The sequence below is a fragment of the Phyllobates terribilis genome, unplaced genomic scaffold (assembly GCF_046119375.1).
Source record: "Phyllobates terribilis strain yellow unplaced genomic scaffold, ASM4611937v1 Scaffold_2__4_contigs__length_985480577, whole genome shotgun sequence".
Taxonomy (NCBI): Eukaryota; Metazoa; Chordata; class Amphibia; order Anura; family Dendrobatidae; genus Phyllobates; species Phyllobates terribilis.
In genome coordinates this window covers 744,213,294-744,227,402 of record NW_027362762.1, presented here as the reverse complement: position 1 = coordinate 744,227,402, position 14,109 = coordinate 744,213,294, and the positions used below count along the sequence as shown (strand labels likewise).

The following is a 14,109-nucleotide window of genomic DNA, read 5'->3' as shown; positions in this document are numbered from 1 at the left end:
TGAAAGTGTGCAACTGTCCTTTTCTTTAACTTTCTACTGGTACAACCCATCGATATACTTCATGTTACAAATATTGCATTCAATACAGTAAATGACATTATTCATGATTTACACCAAGCAGTAGTTTAAGCTCTTGTTTCTTATTAGCATACTGGCATACATTGCATTTTTACCTGCACATTTTAAAAATACTTTCAATGGCAACAACTTGGTATTCCCTGACTGATTTCTTTACATGCTTGGTGAAAGCACAGTGGTATTTTTTCACCACTTGTAATGTACTGTCATGGCCGAAAGTGTTGGCACCCTTGAAATTGTTCCAGAAAATGAAGTATTTATCCCAGAAAATTTTTGCAATTACACATGTTTTGTTATACACATGTTTATTTCCTTTGTATGAGAACCAAAATTGTTGAAAAATATCAACAATCTCAAGGTGTTTCAAGCATGTCATGTTTGTTCAAACTCACCTGTGGCAAGTAACAGGTGTGGGCAATATGGAAATCCCACCTGAAACCAGTTAAAAAGGGGAGAAGTTGACTCAATCTTTGCATTGTGAGTCTGTGTGTGCAACACTAAGCATGGAGAACAGAAAGAGGAGAAGTGAATTGTTTGAGGACATGATAACCAAAATTGTTGAAAAATATCAACAATCTCAAGGTTACAAGTCCATCTCCAGAGATCTTGATGTTCCTTTGTCAATGGTGCACAACATAATCATGAAGTTTACCACCCATGGCACTGTAGCTAGTCGCCTTGGACGTGAACGGCAGAGAAAAATTGATGCAAGGTTGCAATGAAGGATAGTCCGGATGGCGGATAAGCAGTCCAAATCACGCTTCAAAGAAATTTAAGCTCTCCTGCAGGCTTAGGGTGCATCAGTGTAACTGCAAACTATCCATCGATATTTGAAAGACATTAAATGTTATGGCAAGAGTCCCAGGAGGACCCCACAGCAAACATGGAAACATAAATAAGCTAGACCGCAGTTTGCCAAAATGTACGTGAGTAAGTCAAAATCCTTCTGGGAAAGCGTCTTGTGGATAGTTGAGCCCAAGATAGAGCTTTTTGGTAAAGCACATCATTCTACTGTTTCCCTAAAATGGATTGAGGCCTACAAAGAAAATAACACAGTATCTACAGTCAAATATGGTGGAGGTTCAAATATGTTTTAGGGTTGTTCTGCTGCCTCTAGCACTGGGTGCCTTGACTGTGTGCAAGTCATAATGAAATCTGAAGATTACCAAAGGATTTTGGGTCGCAATGTAGTGCCCAGTGTCAGAATGCTGGGTATGCGTCCTAGGTCATAGGTCTTCCAGAAGGACATTGACCCCAAACATACTTTTGGATGAAAACAAAGTGCTGGAGAGTTCTGAAATGAACAGCAATGAGCCTGGATTTAAATCCCATTGAACACCTGTGGAGAGATCTTAAAGGTAATCTGTCACCCCCTGGGAGATATCAGACCTCTACTATGGGCATGCAGGTCATAGAAATGTAAATCTATACATACCTGTATGGCCCATAGTAGAGGTTTGATTGCAGAGAAATCTGTTTTTAAACTCCGTTTTGCAAATGCTTGGAATCCCCCGTATGCCAAGAAATCCCTGCCTATCTGTTTATTACTCCCCTAAATCCCCACCTATATGCTTAGTTATCATATTCTCCCCCCCTCCCCTGCACATCACAGGGCCCTGTGACGTGCACTGTGCTCCCTGACTTCCCGAGCATGTGCAAAGCACTGCTGACATAGAGCTCGCTTTGCTTTCTCCCGGCCCGTCTCTCCATGCACTGCGCCACAGGAATCTATTGCGCAGGCGCCGGGAAGTGACAGTGACTCTCCTGTGTCTGCGCAATAGATCCCTGCGGCGCAGTACACGGAGAGACGGGGCTGAAGCAAAGCGCGCTCTATGTGAGCAGTGCTTTGCGCATGCTCGGGAAGTCAGGGAGCACAGTGCACATCATAGGGCCCTGTGACATGCAGGGGAGGGGGGGTAGATATGATAATTAAGCATATAGGCGGGGATTTAGGGGAATAATAAACAGATAGGCGGGGATTTCTTGGCGCCCGGGGACGCCAAACCTGTGCAAAACAGAGTTTATAAAAGCACTTTTCTCTGCAATCAAACCTCTACTATGGGCCTTACAGGTATGTATAGATTTACTTTTCTATAACCTGTATGCCCATAATAGATGTCTGATATCTCCCAGGGAGTGACAGATTCCCTTTAAAATTGCTGTTGAGAGAAGGCGCCCTTCAAATATGAGAAACCTGTAGCAGTTTGCAAAAGAAAAGTGGTACAAAATTCCAGTTAAGAGGTGTAAGAAGCTTGTTGATGGTTATAGAAAGCGATTGATTGCAGTTATTTATTCCAAAGGGTGCGCAACCAAATATTAAGTTGAGTGAGTCAACAATTTTGGCCGACCCATTTTTGGGGTTTTGTATGAAATTTGCCTTTTTCCTGTTTTTTTTGTGTTGTTCCGTTACACACAATTGCAATCATTTTCTGGGAGAAATACTTCATTTTCTGAAACAATTTCAAGGGTGCTAACACTTTCAGCCATGACTGCAGGGCTGGTGTCAGTGTGACGCTCGCAGCCCTGCCCTGGGAAGATGGGGGTACTCGGAGCCGGGTCAGGTGTTTGGTGGGTTGTAGCCGTGGCCTGGACCCGTCCCGTGCCCAGGGCTGTCACATTAAAAAGGATGTAAGGGCTATCAGGGTTGAGTGGTTGCTATCTACTAAGCCACCTTTGGTACCTGGTGACGACCACCAGCACTGCAGCAGTCCTCTGAGGCAGGATGTTGTGGCAGCCGTCGCTGATACTACTCCCCACAGGCGGAGCAGGGCCTCAGGGCAGAAGACAAAGATGGCGGGAGTCGTAGTGTAGGATGTCTGGTGCTGCGTGGTGCGGTGCAGTGCAGAAATAAAGAGTCCAGAGGCCATAGGGGTAGACTTCCAGGGTTGTTTACTCACGGTGGAGAGTGCAGCTGCAAGGCTTCTCCCTGCTCCTCACGGAGTTCTGCGGTCACCAGGGACAGGGGTCCGACAACCTCCGAATAATTCCAGTGCTTAATCAGGACCCCGCACCAGAGTGTTCCTAAACTTCAGACTGAGTCCTCTCCTGTCTGTTTGTGTCTAGATAGGCCGGGTCTCCCTCTGGACTACGCTCAGAAACAGGGTACCGGTGGCAGCTCCGCTCCGTCCGTTACCCGGTGGGATCCTCAGGGCCTGCCGGGCTTCCCTGACTAGGACGTGGAGTAGCAAAGTCAGGTGTCGGGGGCCGGTACCCCTTTTGCAGCAGGAATCCCTCTGAATAGATCAGAATAGCGAGGACAGGTGGCGTATACCGCTCCATCTGCATCCTCCCGGGATCCTTTTGCGGTGGAGCTACACTCCTAAGCTCGGGGCCTTCTTGGTCATGGTCCTTGACCGGGTTGAGACATATGTTAACTCGAATCTGCCCCTCGCCCCAAGGCCAGGGTACGAGGGCCGTGTCTCCATCCGCTGCAAGTCCACACAGGATCCACGTTCAGGGAGGGAGATCACAATCAAAAGATCAAGAGCCCAAGATGGCTGTTTATTAAATATGAAATCATAGATCATAGAATGGTAGAGTTGGAAGGGACCTCCTGGGTCATCTGGTCCAACCCCCTGCTCAAAGCAGGATTCACTAAATCATCTCAGACAGATGTCTGTCCAGCCTCTGTTTGAAGACGTCCATTGAAGGGGAACTCACCACCTCTCGTGGCAGCCTGTTCCACTCATTAATCACCCTAACTGTCAAAAAGCTTTTTCTAATATCTAATCTGTGTCTCCTCCCATTTAGTTTCATCCCATTGCTTCTAGTCTTTCCTTGTGCAAATGAGAATAAAGATGATCCTTCTACAATGTGACAGCCCTTGACATATTTGTACACAGCTATTAAGTCTCCTCTCAGTCTTCTTTTTTGCAAGCTAAACATTCCCAAATCCTGCAACCGTTCCTCATAGGACATAGTTTGCAGACCAGTCACCATTCTGGTCGCTCTTCTCTGAACTTGCTCCAGTTTGTCTATGTCTTTTTTAAAATGTGGTGCCCAAAACTGTACACAGTATTCCAGATGAGGTCTGACCAAAGAGGAGTAAAGACCGTTAATGACTTCACCTGATCTAGACTGTATGCTTCTGTTAATACATCCCAGAATTGTATTTGCGTTTTTTGCTGCTGCATCACACTGTTGACTCATGTTCAGTCTATGATCTATTAGTATACCTAAGTCTTTTTCACATGTACTGTTGCTTAGCTCTATTCCTCCCATTCTGTATATGGGAGTAAACTAAATGTGAGTCCTCCACCCTCACCCACTACTTGGTTCCCCCTATTTCTTGGTTCCCCAGTCTCTCAATTCCCAGTAGGGGCAGCACATTAGTGCCTACTAGCCCCCTCTGGTGGGAGAAGTGTGGTGTTGGATGTTGAGGTGAGGTCCTGATCATTGCACCGTTCTTACCTCGAAGGAGGGATACTACACCCCATTAGAGAGTTGCAGCATCCCTGTGGCGGTCGAACCCTCAGGGGCGCCACATCAGCACCCGGGAAAGTGCCGGGACCCTGAGCAGGCTGGGGGCCCACACGCGGTCAGGCACCCCGCCGGGCTATGGGCAGAGGAGAGCGGTGCCAGCGCCCCCCTTTCTCCCTCGCTTGCTCAGGGCCCCGGCAGCGGGATACTTACATCTCTCTGTGCCTCCGCAGATTCGCTGTCTTCCTGCTGTGCGCTCCCTGTGACATCTCAGGTCAGAGGGTGTGGTGATGTCTTTCCACCGCACCCTCCCCTGAGCCATCACAGACAGCTGAGAGTGGGACGACGCTGGAGTCCAGACCTGAGCAGCGGCAGCAGGTGAGGAGGAGTGAGGTGAGTATTTGATTTTTTTTTTTTAATGTATGGAGGCATGGGGCATTATATGGGAAAGTGACATCCTGCATGGGGCATTATATGGGGGGTGACATCCGGCAATGGGCATTATATGGGGGGTGACACCCTGCATGGGGCATTATATGGGGTGGTGAAATCCTGCATGGGGCATTATATGGGGCGTGACATCCTGCATGGGGCATTATATGGGGGGTAGAAGTGATATCCTGCATGGGACATTATATGGGGGGGTGACATCCTGCATGGGGCATTATATGGGGGGTGAAATTCTGCATGGGGCATTATAAGGGGGGAGCAGCCTGCATGGGGCATTATAAGGGGGGAACAGCCTGCATAGGGCATTATGTGGGGGGAACAGCCTGCATGGGGCATTATAAAGAGAGGGGGTGACATCCTGCATGGGGCATTTTAAGGAGAGGGAGGTGATATCCTGCATGGGGCATTATATGGTGGGGGAAAGGGACATCCTGCATGGGGCATTATATGGGTGGAGGTGATATCCTGCATGGGGCAATCATAAAAAAAAATTATGGTAATCCTCAGGGGTGGATTAAGAGTAGCAAGGGCCCCGGGCAGTTTAGAAGGTGCGGGGCCCCCCTCCCCCACACACACCTGATGTTTCACGTGACATGTCACTTGATCCTCTCTGATAGATCATGAGATAGTTCACGTGAAATTAATTTGGCACAATATTAATTATAATAATTTTTTTTAGGCTGTGTGCCCACTATGCGTTTTTTAAGCATTTCCGCAGCAGCAATTCCGCTGCAGAAATGCTTAAAAAATGCTTGGTAGAAGGTCTGCCATGTTCCCCAATGATAATCCGCATGTGCTGTGCACATGCTGCGGAAATTTCTGCTGCGGATTATCATTGCGGAAAAATCCGCAGCACTACCAATTATTTTGCGGAAGCGGGGCGCTTTCGCCGCCATTGACTTGCATTGGAAAACATGAAATCCGCATCACTGCATCTGTACATGCAGAATCCATGCGTTTCAATGTGCGGATGGTACCCGGGTTTGGAGAAAAGGAGACTCTCCTCTGGACCTGGGTACCATAGAACCTGTAAAAAAAGAATAAAATAAAAAATAAATATTATACTTACCTTCTGATGGCCCGCGGTGTCTTTATCCGATGCGTCCTGGCTTGCCGGCAGCTCGTGATGGTCTGAAAAGGACCTGCCGTGACGTCATTTAGTCATGTGACGGGTCACGCGACCGCTGACGTCGGCAGGCCATCAGAAGGTAATTATATATTTATTTTTTACCATTCTTTTACGGTCACACTATATAAATCCATGCCGGTTGCATGGATTTATATAGTGTGACCAAGTTGTCAAGCACTTTCCAAGTGATGCTAAAATCGCTTGGAAAGCGCTTGTCAACCCACATGCAGAAATGCATGTGAAGAATGCTTCACATCCGCAAGTCCCTGGCAGGAAAAACGCATGTACAATGCGCATGTACAATACGCATGTACAATCCGCATGCGTTTTTTCTGCCAGGGAGATGCTGAAACGCTCAAAAAAAATCCAGAGCATTTCTGCATCGTGGGCACATAGCCTTACATTAATTGTATGACTCAATATTGAGCACACATAGCCATATATACACAGCAGGAGGCCGCACATAGCCATCTATACACAGCAGGAGGCCGCACGTAGCCATCTATACACAGCAGGAGGCCGCACGTAGCCATCTATACACAATAGGAGGCCGCTCTTGGCCATCTATACACAGCAGGAGGCCGCACGTAGCCATCTATACACAGCAGGAGGCCACACGGAGCCATCTATACACAGCAGGAGGCCGCACGGCGCCATCTATACACAGCAGGAGGCCGCACGGCGCCATCTATACACAGCAGGAGGCCGCACGGAGCCATCTATACACAGCAGGAGGCCACACGGTGCCATCTATACACAGCAGGAGGCCGCACGGCGCCATCTATACATAGCAGGAGGCCTCACGGTGCCATCTATACACAGCGGGAGGCTGCATGTAGCTATCTATACACAGCGGGAGGCCGCACGGCGCCATCTATACACAGCGGGAGGCTGCATGGCACCATCTATACACAGCAGGAGGCCGCACAGCGCCATCTATACACAGCAGGAGGCCGTACGGCGCCATCTATACACAGCGGGAGGCTGCGCGGCGCCATCTATACACAGCAGGAGGCCGCACAGCGCCATCTATACAGAGCGGGAGGCCGCACGGCGCAATCTATAAACAGCAGGAGGCCGCACGGCACCACCTATACACAGCAGGAGGCCGCATGGTGCCATCTATACACAGCTGGAGGCCGCACGGCGCCATCTATACACAGCAGGAGGCCGCACGGCGCCATCTATACTCAGCAGGAGGCCGCACGGCGCCATCTATACACAGCGGGAGGCAGCATGGCGCCATCTATACACAGCGGGAGGCCACACGGCGCCATCTATGCATAGCGGGAGGCCGCACGGCGCCATCTATACACAGCAGGGGGCCGCATGGTGCCATCTATACACAGTGGGAGGCCGCACGGCCCATCTATACACCGCAGGGGGCCACACGGCGCCATCTATACACAGCGGGAGGCCACATGGCGCCATCTATACACAGCCGCAGGCCGCACGGCGCCCCCCCAGAGACAGCAGGAGGCCGCACGGCGCCATCTATACTCAGCAGGAGGCCGCACGCAGTCACGCACGCAGTCACGCACGCAGTCACGCACACACACAAACATATACAGACATATACATACACGCATAAACACATTTGAAACACAAAAATACATATAAACAGACGTCACACAATGATATCTGCCTGCACACACACACACACACACATACATACACACACACACACACACACACTCACTCACAAACACAGACACACACAGACACACACACACACACACACACTCACCATCCCCCGGCTCGGCTCCAGTCCTCCTGCTCTTTTCCGGTGTAGCACTGCAGGCCAGGTGCGCACTGCGTGACGTCACAGCTAGCAGACACGACCGCGCACAGGGCCGTGTCTCCTAGCAGTGACGTGGTTGGGCCAGCACAGGGAAGTTAACTGCTGCAGTGCTGGCCCAGCAGAAGAAGAAGCAGCGGCCGTGCGCTGCTGCTGGGGGAGCGGTCCGGGGGCCCCCCGCCACTGTCTGCCGGTATGTGCTGCGGCGCCGCACATATAATGAAAGCAATCTGGCCATAGACACCCCGGAGCCCCGGGCCCCCTGGAGGTTCGGGGCCCCGGGCGGTAGCCCGGATTGCCCTCATTATAATCCGCCTATGGTAATCCTAATTGACCTAAAATGGGAAAGGTTTATTCTGATTTCATGTCAGATATTGAGAAAAACATGCATATGTGTCTTTTTATATAGTGTATGTAAACTTCTGGTTTCAACTGTAGGTGAAGAGAATAATGCTTTAGCTAGGCTCCTCCTATGGTAGGAAGGATTCAAAATTATTTGTGCGGATTATCAGTTAACAGGCATTATTGACTAGGAGTAATGCAGACAGATGGCAGCAGCTGGCATCCTGTGCCACCATCCTTATTCTAGGCTGTTTAATCATTACATAAATACTAGATTATAAGCTGTCTAATGTCCCAAAATATATATGGACATATAAAAATGCTATCATAATATAAAAAAGGAAAAAATGAGAATGTAATCTAAAAATCACGATGATGTTAGAAATATGATGGTATTTTACTGTTTACTTTTTACTGTTCATTAGCTTTTATTTCATTTTAAAGGTTAGTCATTGTTTCCCCATTTTTTTCTTTTGCATCATTATTTTTCATTGCTGTAAATGAAGGAATAAGTTATGTATATTATAATACAATATCATAATCATACATAGCAGTATATAACAACCTGTTCAACTAAAATGCCTAGTAAAGGAACCTGTCACAACTCTGCTGTCGAGTATCCCTGGACCAGGGGTTCTTTCCCTGACCCTAATGCTAATGGGCACCCTAGCTATTCCTGTTCCCCGGATTACTTCTCAAGGTGAAGCCCTCATTCTGTTCCCGCCTACTTCCAGGTAAGATGGGGGTAGTAGTGTATGGCAATACACCAACCAGACTTACAAGGAAATACGAACAAGGATAAAGTAAAATATCGATCATACAATTATGCTCTCACAAACAACAGAGGAAAATACCAGGGAGTGGAGGATGGGGGAAAAACCAAAGTAGGAAGAGAGGATTTTCACCCAACCAAAACCACTCAACAGTCTCAGATAAATCCACCAAACGCCTTCTCAAACAACAACTCTCCACCAACTCCTGAAACCATGCAGTGTTAAGCTAGCTGTGGCAATGACTGATAGCCAAGGTCCAGTATATATAGGAGTGGGGAGTGGCCAACAGTAAACAGCTGAGAGCCTTAATGTAGGTAAGCCTCCAGGAGCTCACAACTGAGCAGATTAACCCCTGAACTGCTAGAAGAAACCTGCACCGTTTAATATGAAGAAGTTCTTCTAATCAGTGCAGGAGTAGGAGAAATCTAATGACAATGCTTTTCTGGCTTCTCTCTGTTGCGCTAAACCTGTGACAGAACCATTTTGGGCAAGTGGTAATGGGGTAATGGGTGTCCTCCCCATTTGTGAAAAATGCAATTATCATTGAAGAGGTATTAATCATGGTGATCCCATGATGGCAACCAAGTGGCAAGGCTAATGTAGACAGTGAAAAGGCAAGGAGAGGGATGAGCCCTAGAATGTTGTGAGAAGATGAAAAAGAAGATGGTTACTCAAATTCTTCAAATTCCTTTTTATCGGATTGCACTCGTCCGTTTTTCTCGCAGAGGAGTATGAGCCCTTAGAACTACAATTCTATATCACTGCAAGTCCCTGGCAGGGGGGAGGAGTGGAGCAGCTGGGTCAGGAGTTGAAGAGGGAGATGACTCATGCAAGGAAAAGTGACTTCCTGTTTCTCTATAGAGTTTAGAAGGATTCAGCTAGTCTATTTTTAATCATGTGATGTCATAGACCTAATGGAAAAGAGAAGAATTAACTGGGTAGAAGGGCAAAAAAAGCAATTGTAAGTACACAGTGCTGTATAATATGATGATTGCAATATATTAAGAGGATAAAAACTGTGATGGGAGTGCTTCTTTAATGTATGGCTCGCTGAAGAATGATGCATCAAATTAATTAAGAAGAGCACGACTCTTAATGAATTTGGTGTATCCTCTCACTGGCGTGTGCCTCATTTACAGCATGCACGATTGGCATCCAATATTTGGATCGCACGCGGCCATGCAATTCAATGAGTCCATCAAAAACATTGGACAGCACCTGGATGGTATCCGAGTGCAGTCCGATTTTCACAGACTGACAGAATGAAAAAGATAGAGTAATTTTTTTCTCCATCTTCTTCTCATCTGAGACAATCACATCACACTCTGATCAGATTCAAAATCAGAGTGTGAGCAGAGTGTGATTAGCATAATCTGACTGATTTTCTCGGCTGAGTAGAAAATCGGTCATGTGACCCTAGCCTTATGTGTCACCCAGGGGGAATATAGGGGACTCGGTACCCGGGCCTTTTACCTTGTTTAGGAGGTCACGGCAGTCGGCTCCCGGGCCCGTACTCTGGGTCTCTCTTTAAAAAGGGGTTTTAGTGTACAGTTTGTCTCGTGCCGCTACCTATGGTTTCTGGTAATGGTTACCGGCGCTGCTGCAGACCTCCAGGGGTGATGGAATGGCAGCTGGGATGTTTCTGCTCCCCACAGGCGGCGCGAGCCCCGGGGCAGTGTAGGTGCAGATGGTGGTGATGCTGGGACTTGTGGTGCAGGAGAGATGGCGCAGCGGAAATAACTGACAGAGGCAGTGCAGTGCAGTCATCCGAGTTTTACTCACAGTTCTTGTTCAAAGTTCTCATGTACACTGTACTGTTGTCAGCCTCCGCGTAGCACTGTGTCCACCAGACCAGGGGTTCAGCACTTTCTCAAATATATCAGCAGCGCTTGACGGAACCCCGCTTTCTTTATGTTCCTTACTAGACCAACTTCTCGCGCTGGGTCTTCTCCCTCCTGCCCTGCACTTACCACACACAGTCCTGATCGGGTGCTCTGAAGTCCCTCTGGGCAACCTGGAGTTCCAGAACCTACTTGATGCCCTTCACGGTGACTAGGGTGAGACTGTGGCGACTGCACCATGGAAGTGCAGAAGCCTCCGGTTTTTCCAGCCGAGACCTGGAGTAACACGGCTGGTCCAGAGACCGGTTCCCTTCCTGCGGCCTGATCCCTCTGACATCTGGCAGATTGGGGGCGTACGCGTGCTGTCCTGCACTCACCATACCCCCTGGGATCCCTTCTGTAAAACGGAACCTTTCTCCTCGGCTTCCCTCCTGGGCCTCTATTACTAGGCCCCACTTATGGAGCAGAGCTCCTGAAGAGACTCTGCTCCCCTCCTCTCCTTACTACTCACTGACTGACTGACCTGCCACCCTAAGATGGCTTCCCTTTATATACCTCCTACAATGGTGCTCCCCTATTCTACATCCTCCACCCACACCCACTACTGGTTCCCCCTCTCTTTGGTTCCCCCCACTCCAGCCAGGGACAGGGCTCAGCAGGAACACAATGCATCTTGCCCTTCCAGCCGGCCTGGAGTAGTGTAGTGTTGAATGCGGGTGTTGGGGTTCCGGGCAGCACTCCCTCTTTACCTGAGAGAAGGAGACACCACACCTCTGGGTGACGTGCAGTACCTCTGTGGCGACTGAACCCTCAGGGGCGCCACACTTACACATGTCAATCCAGGGAGGGGCACAATTTTGTCTAGGTCATGGCAAATTCTGAGTCCAAGATAAAAATTCTCTGTGTAGACTTTGGCCCCAATTAATCAAAGGTTTAACGCCAGAAAACTGGCATAAAAAGCTTTGAAAAATCGTAACATTTTTGTGGAACTCAGAGTTGCTCAAAATATTGTGACTTTTAGTGGTTTCACATTTGTTTTGCTCAGCTCTGCCAACATGAGCAGAAGTGGTGTGGGACAGGGCGCGACAGGGGCATGATGCCACAGCTCATCTACTATAATTCGTGACAATATATGGCATTCCTTATGCCAGAAATCTTACTCCATTCACAGACTTGAGTAAGAGTCGTGGTGCGGTGTACTTAGGCGCACACCACTTGTCAGAAGCTCCTGATTCAATAAGAAGCATGCATCTCATAATGAATCAGGAGCGTCTCACTCCACCATGCCCCCTCATCAAGACGGGCATGAAAATCACTGGCTTTGATAAGTCAGGGCCATAGATCTTATTTATCTTATTCACACATTCAAATTTGGTCAGTATTTAGCATCAGCCATTGGATGCCAAAACCACAGATAATTTTTTTATATAATGTGCAACCTAATGATATAGTGAAACATAAATGATCCTCTATTAATAATTAAAGGGTAGCACCATCTTACCTGTAAAACAATTGGGTATATGTTCATTGAGAGTGTATACAGCAACCTCATTCTGTCCTTGTCTGTCAGGTGGGTCATATAGACACTGCCAGCATCAATCACTTCACTATAGCGCCGAATTATTCGATCTAGGAGACGTTGAGAGGGGCAGCGAAGGAATTGAACTGGTAGACCCTAGAAAATACACATCAGCAGCAAATTATTATATCTAAAATAGTAGAAAGAAAACAAAGAAATTTCAAATAAGTACGAATAATCCTACAACTAGACCATTAGTATAGTACAATTCCCTATATAGTGCGTGTTTAATGTATACACTGTGAGAATCTCCCAGTATACAGAATATGCTACCCATATAGCCTGGACATATTTAATTGTATGTGATATGATTGCATATTTTGCCCATAGGCTCCATGTAGATATTATATACTGCACAGACTATTTTTCTACTGCAGTTTGGGAAAGAGCAGCAGGTTGAGCTTTTCCATACAGTAACACAAAAAGGTGCTTAGATGTAACATCATTTCTAAATTGTGCCATATAGTTAGTGACATATTGGGACATTGCTGTTAATGGAATCTAACTAAAAATCTATAAAGATCTAGGGCTGTATTGCATGGGTGGAGTTGTAATAGGAGGCAGTAAAATCTCAGAAGAACTCTTGCAGGAAGTGCCATTAGTGAGGAAAGATTGCTTTCTGCTGGCCAGGCAAAATCTAGTGGAACCAAGTTGTGCTAGAAGATTTGAAGGGGGAGTAAATTCAGATACCGGACCGAATCAGCTGGCCCACAGGAGGGATTTCCTGGCTATAAAAGCCCTGCGTGCCAAACTGCAGGCAGGTTTGGTGTCAAGCTGGAGTGCAGAGCAGATGTACTCTAGAGGTGCCACAGAGCCCAGAGTGACAAGCCGAAGCAGGAGGCCTGCATCACCTAAGTGTCGGACACCACCTGACAAGGTCCAGACCCCTCACAGAAGTGCCCCGAGTTCTTCATATGCTGGTCAGGACAAGGACCCACACTCTGCGCTGATTAAGGCTCAAGAATCCGATGTCGCCTGTCAAAAGCCGAGGTCTGGACCCAACCTGCCACAGGCCTGAGAGACTACTGTCGACGGTCAAGCCGAGTAGCGCTGAGAGAAGACTGCGACAGGAGAAGCATGCCAGTGATAGCGGAGGAACAGCGCGAGTGAGCAGGGTCGTCACTTCCAGCTTTCAACTACGGTACAGGGGACAGTTGGGATTAGGACTTGAAGTTGGGAGGGGGTCAGTTGGTGCGTGGGAAGCTCAACGGGACTTGATTGCTTATATCCGAAGGACACTTGCGGCCTAGCGGGAAGAACCGGGCCATATAGAGAGAAAGAGAACTTACGTGGTGACTCCCAAGACTGGATGCATCACATTTTTTAAAAGAACTTTACTGTTACTTACTGAAAGATTCCTTTTTGTTATTTCAAGTTACTGTTGATTTCCATTGTTACTAACCCCTTTAAAATAATTGTTATACAGTATATATATATAAAGTGGTTATATCAATCCCTGACTGTTTCCGCCTCATGGTCTCTGTGCATTGCATTCCGGCATCTGTGTTACAGAGTCACCTTTTGTCTTACCCTGTAAATGCTGCATAATTTAGAAGTTTATTCAACACAGCACAGCAAAAATATATATCTTTGTACTTATATCACTGAATCTTCGGTGACTGCAGGACCTGCTAAGAGCCAATCGGAGGGGGGTGATCTGATAATGATGACTGATTCTGAGGCCAAGGGCATATGTTGAG

At 47.7% G+C, this 14,109-nt stretch overlaps 1 protein-coding gene across 1 annotated transcript in view; it reads right to left on the bottom strand.

The window, feature by feature from the left end:
• The window catches only part of DIPK2B (divergent protein kinase domain 2B), a 263,491-nt gene that overhangs the window by 39,326 nt on the left and 210,056 nt on the right, over window positions 1–14,109 (bottom strand). The window contains exon 3 of the mRNA XM_073670717.1: window positions 12,332–12,505. Within this exon, the coding sequence (XP_073526818.1) occupies window positions 12,332–12,505 (174 nt within the window). The remainder of the gene's footprint in view (window positions 1–12,331; window positions 12,506–14,109) is intronic.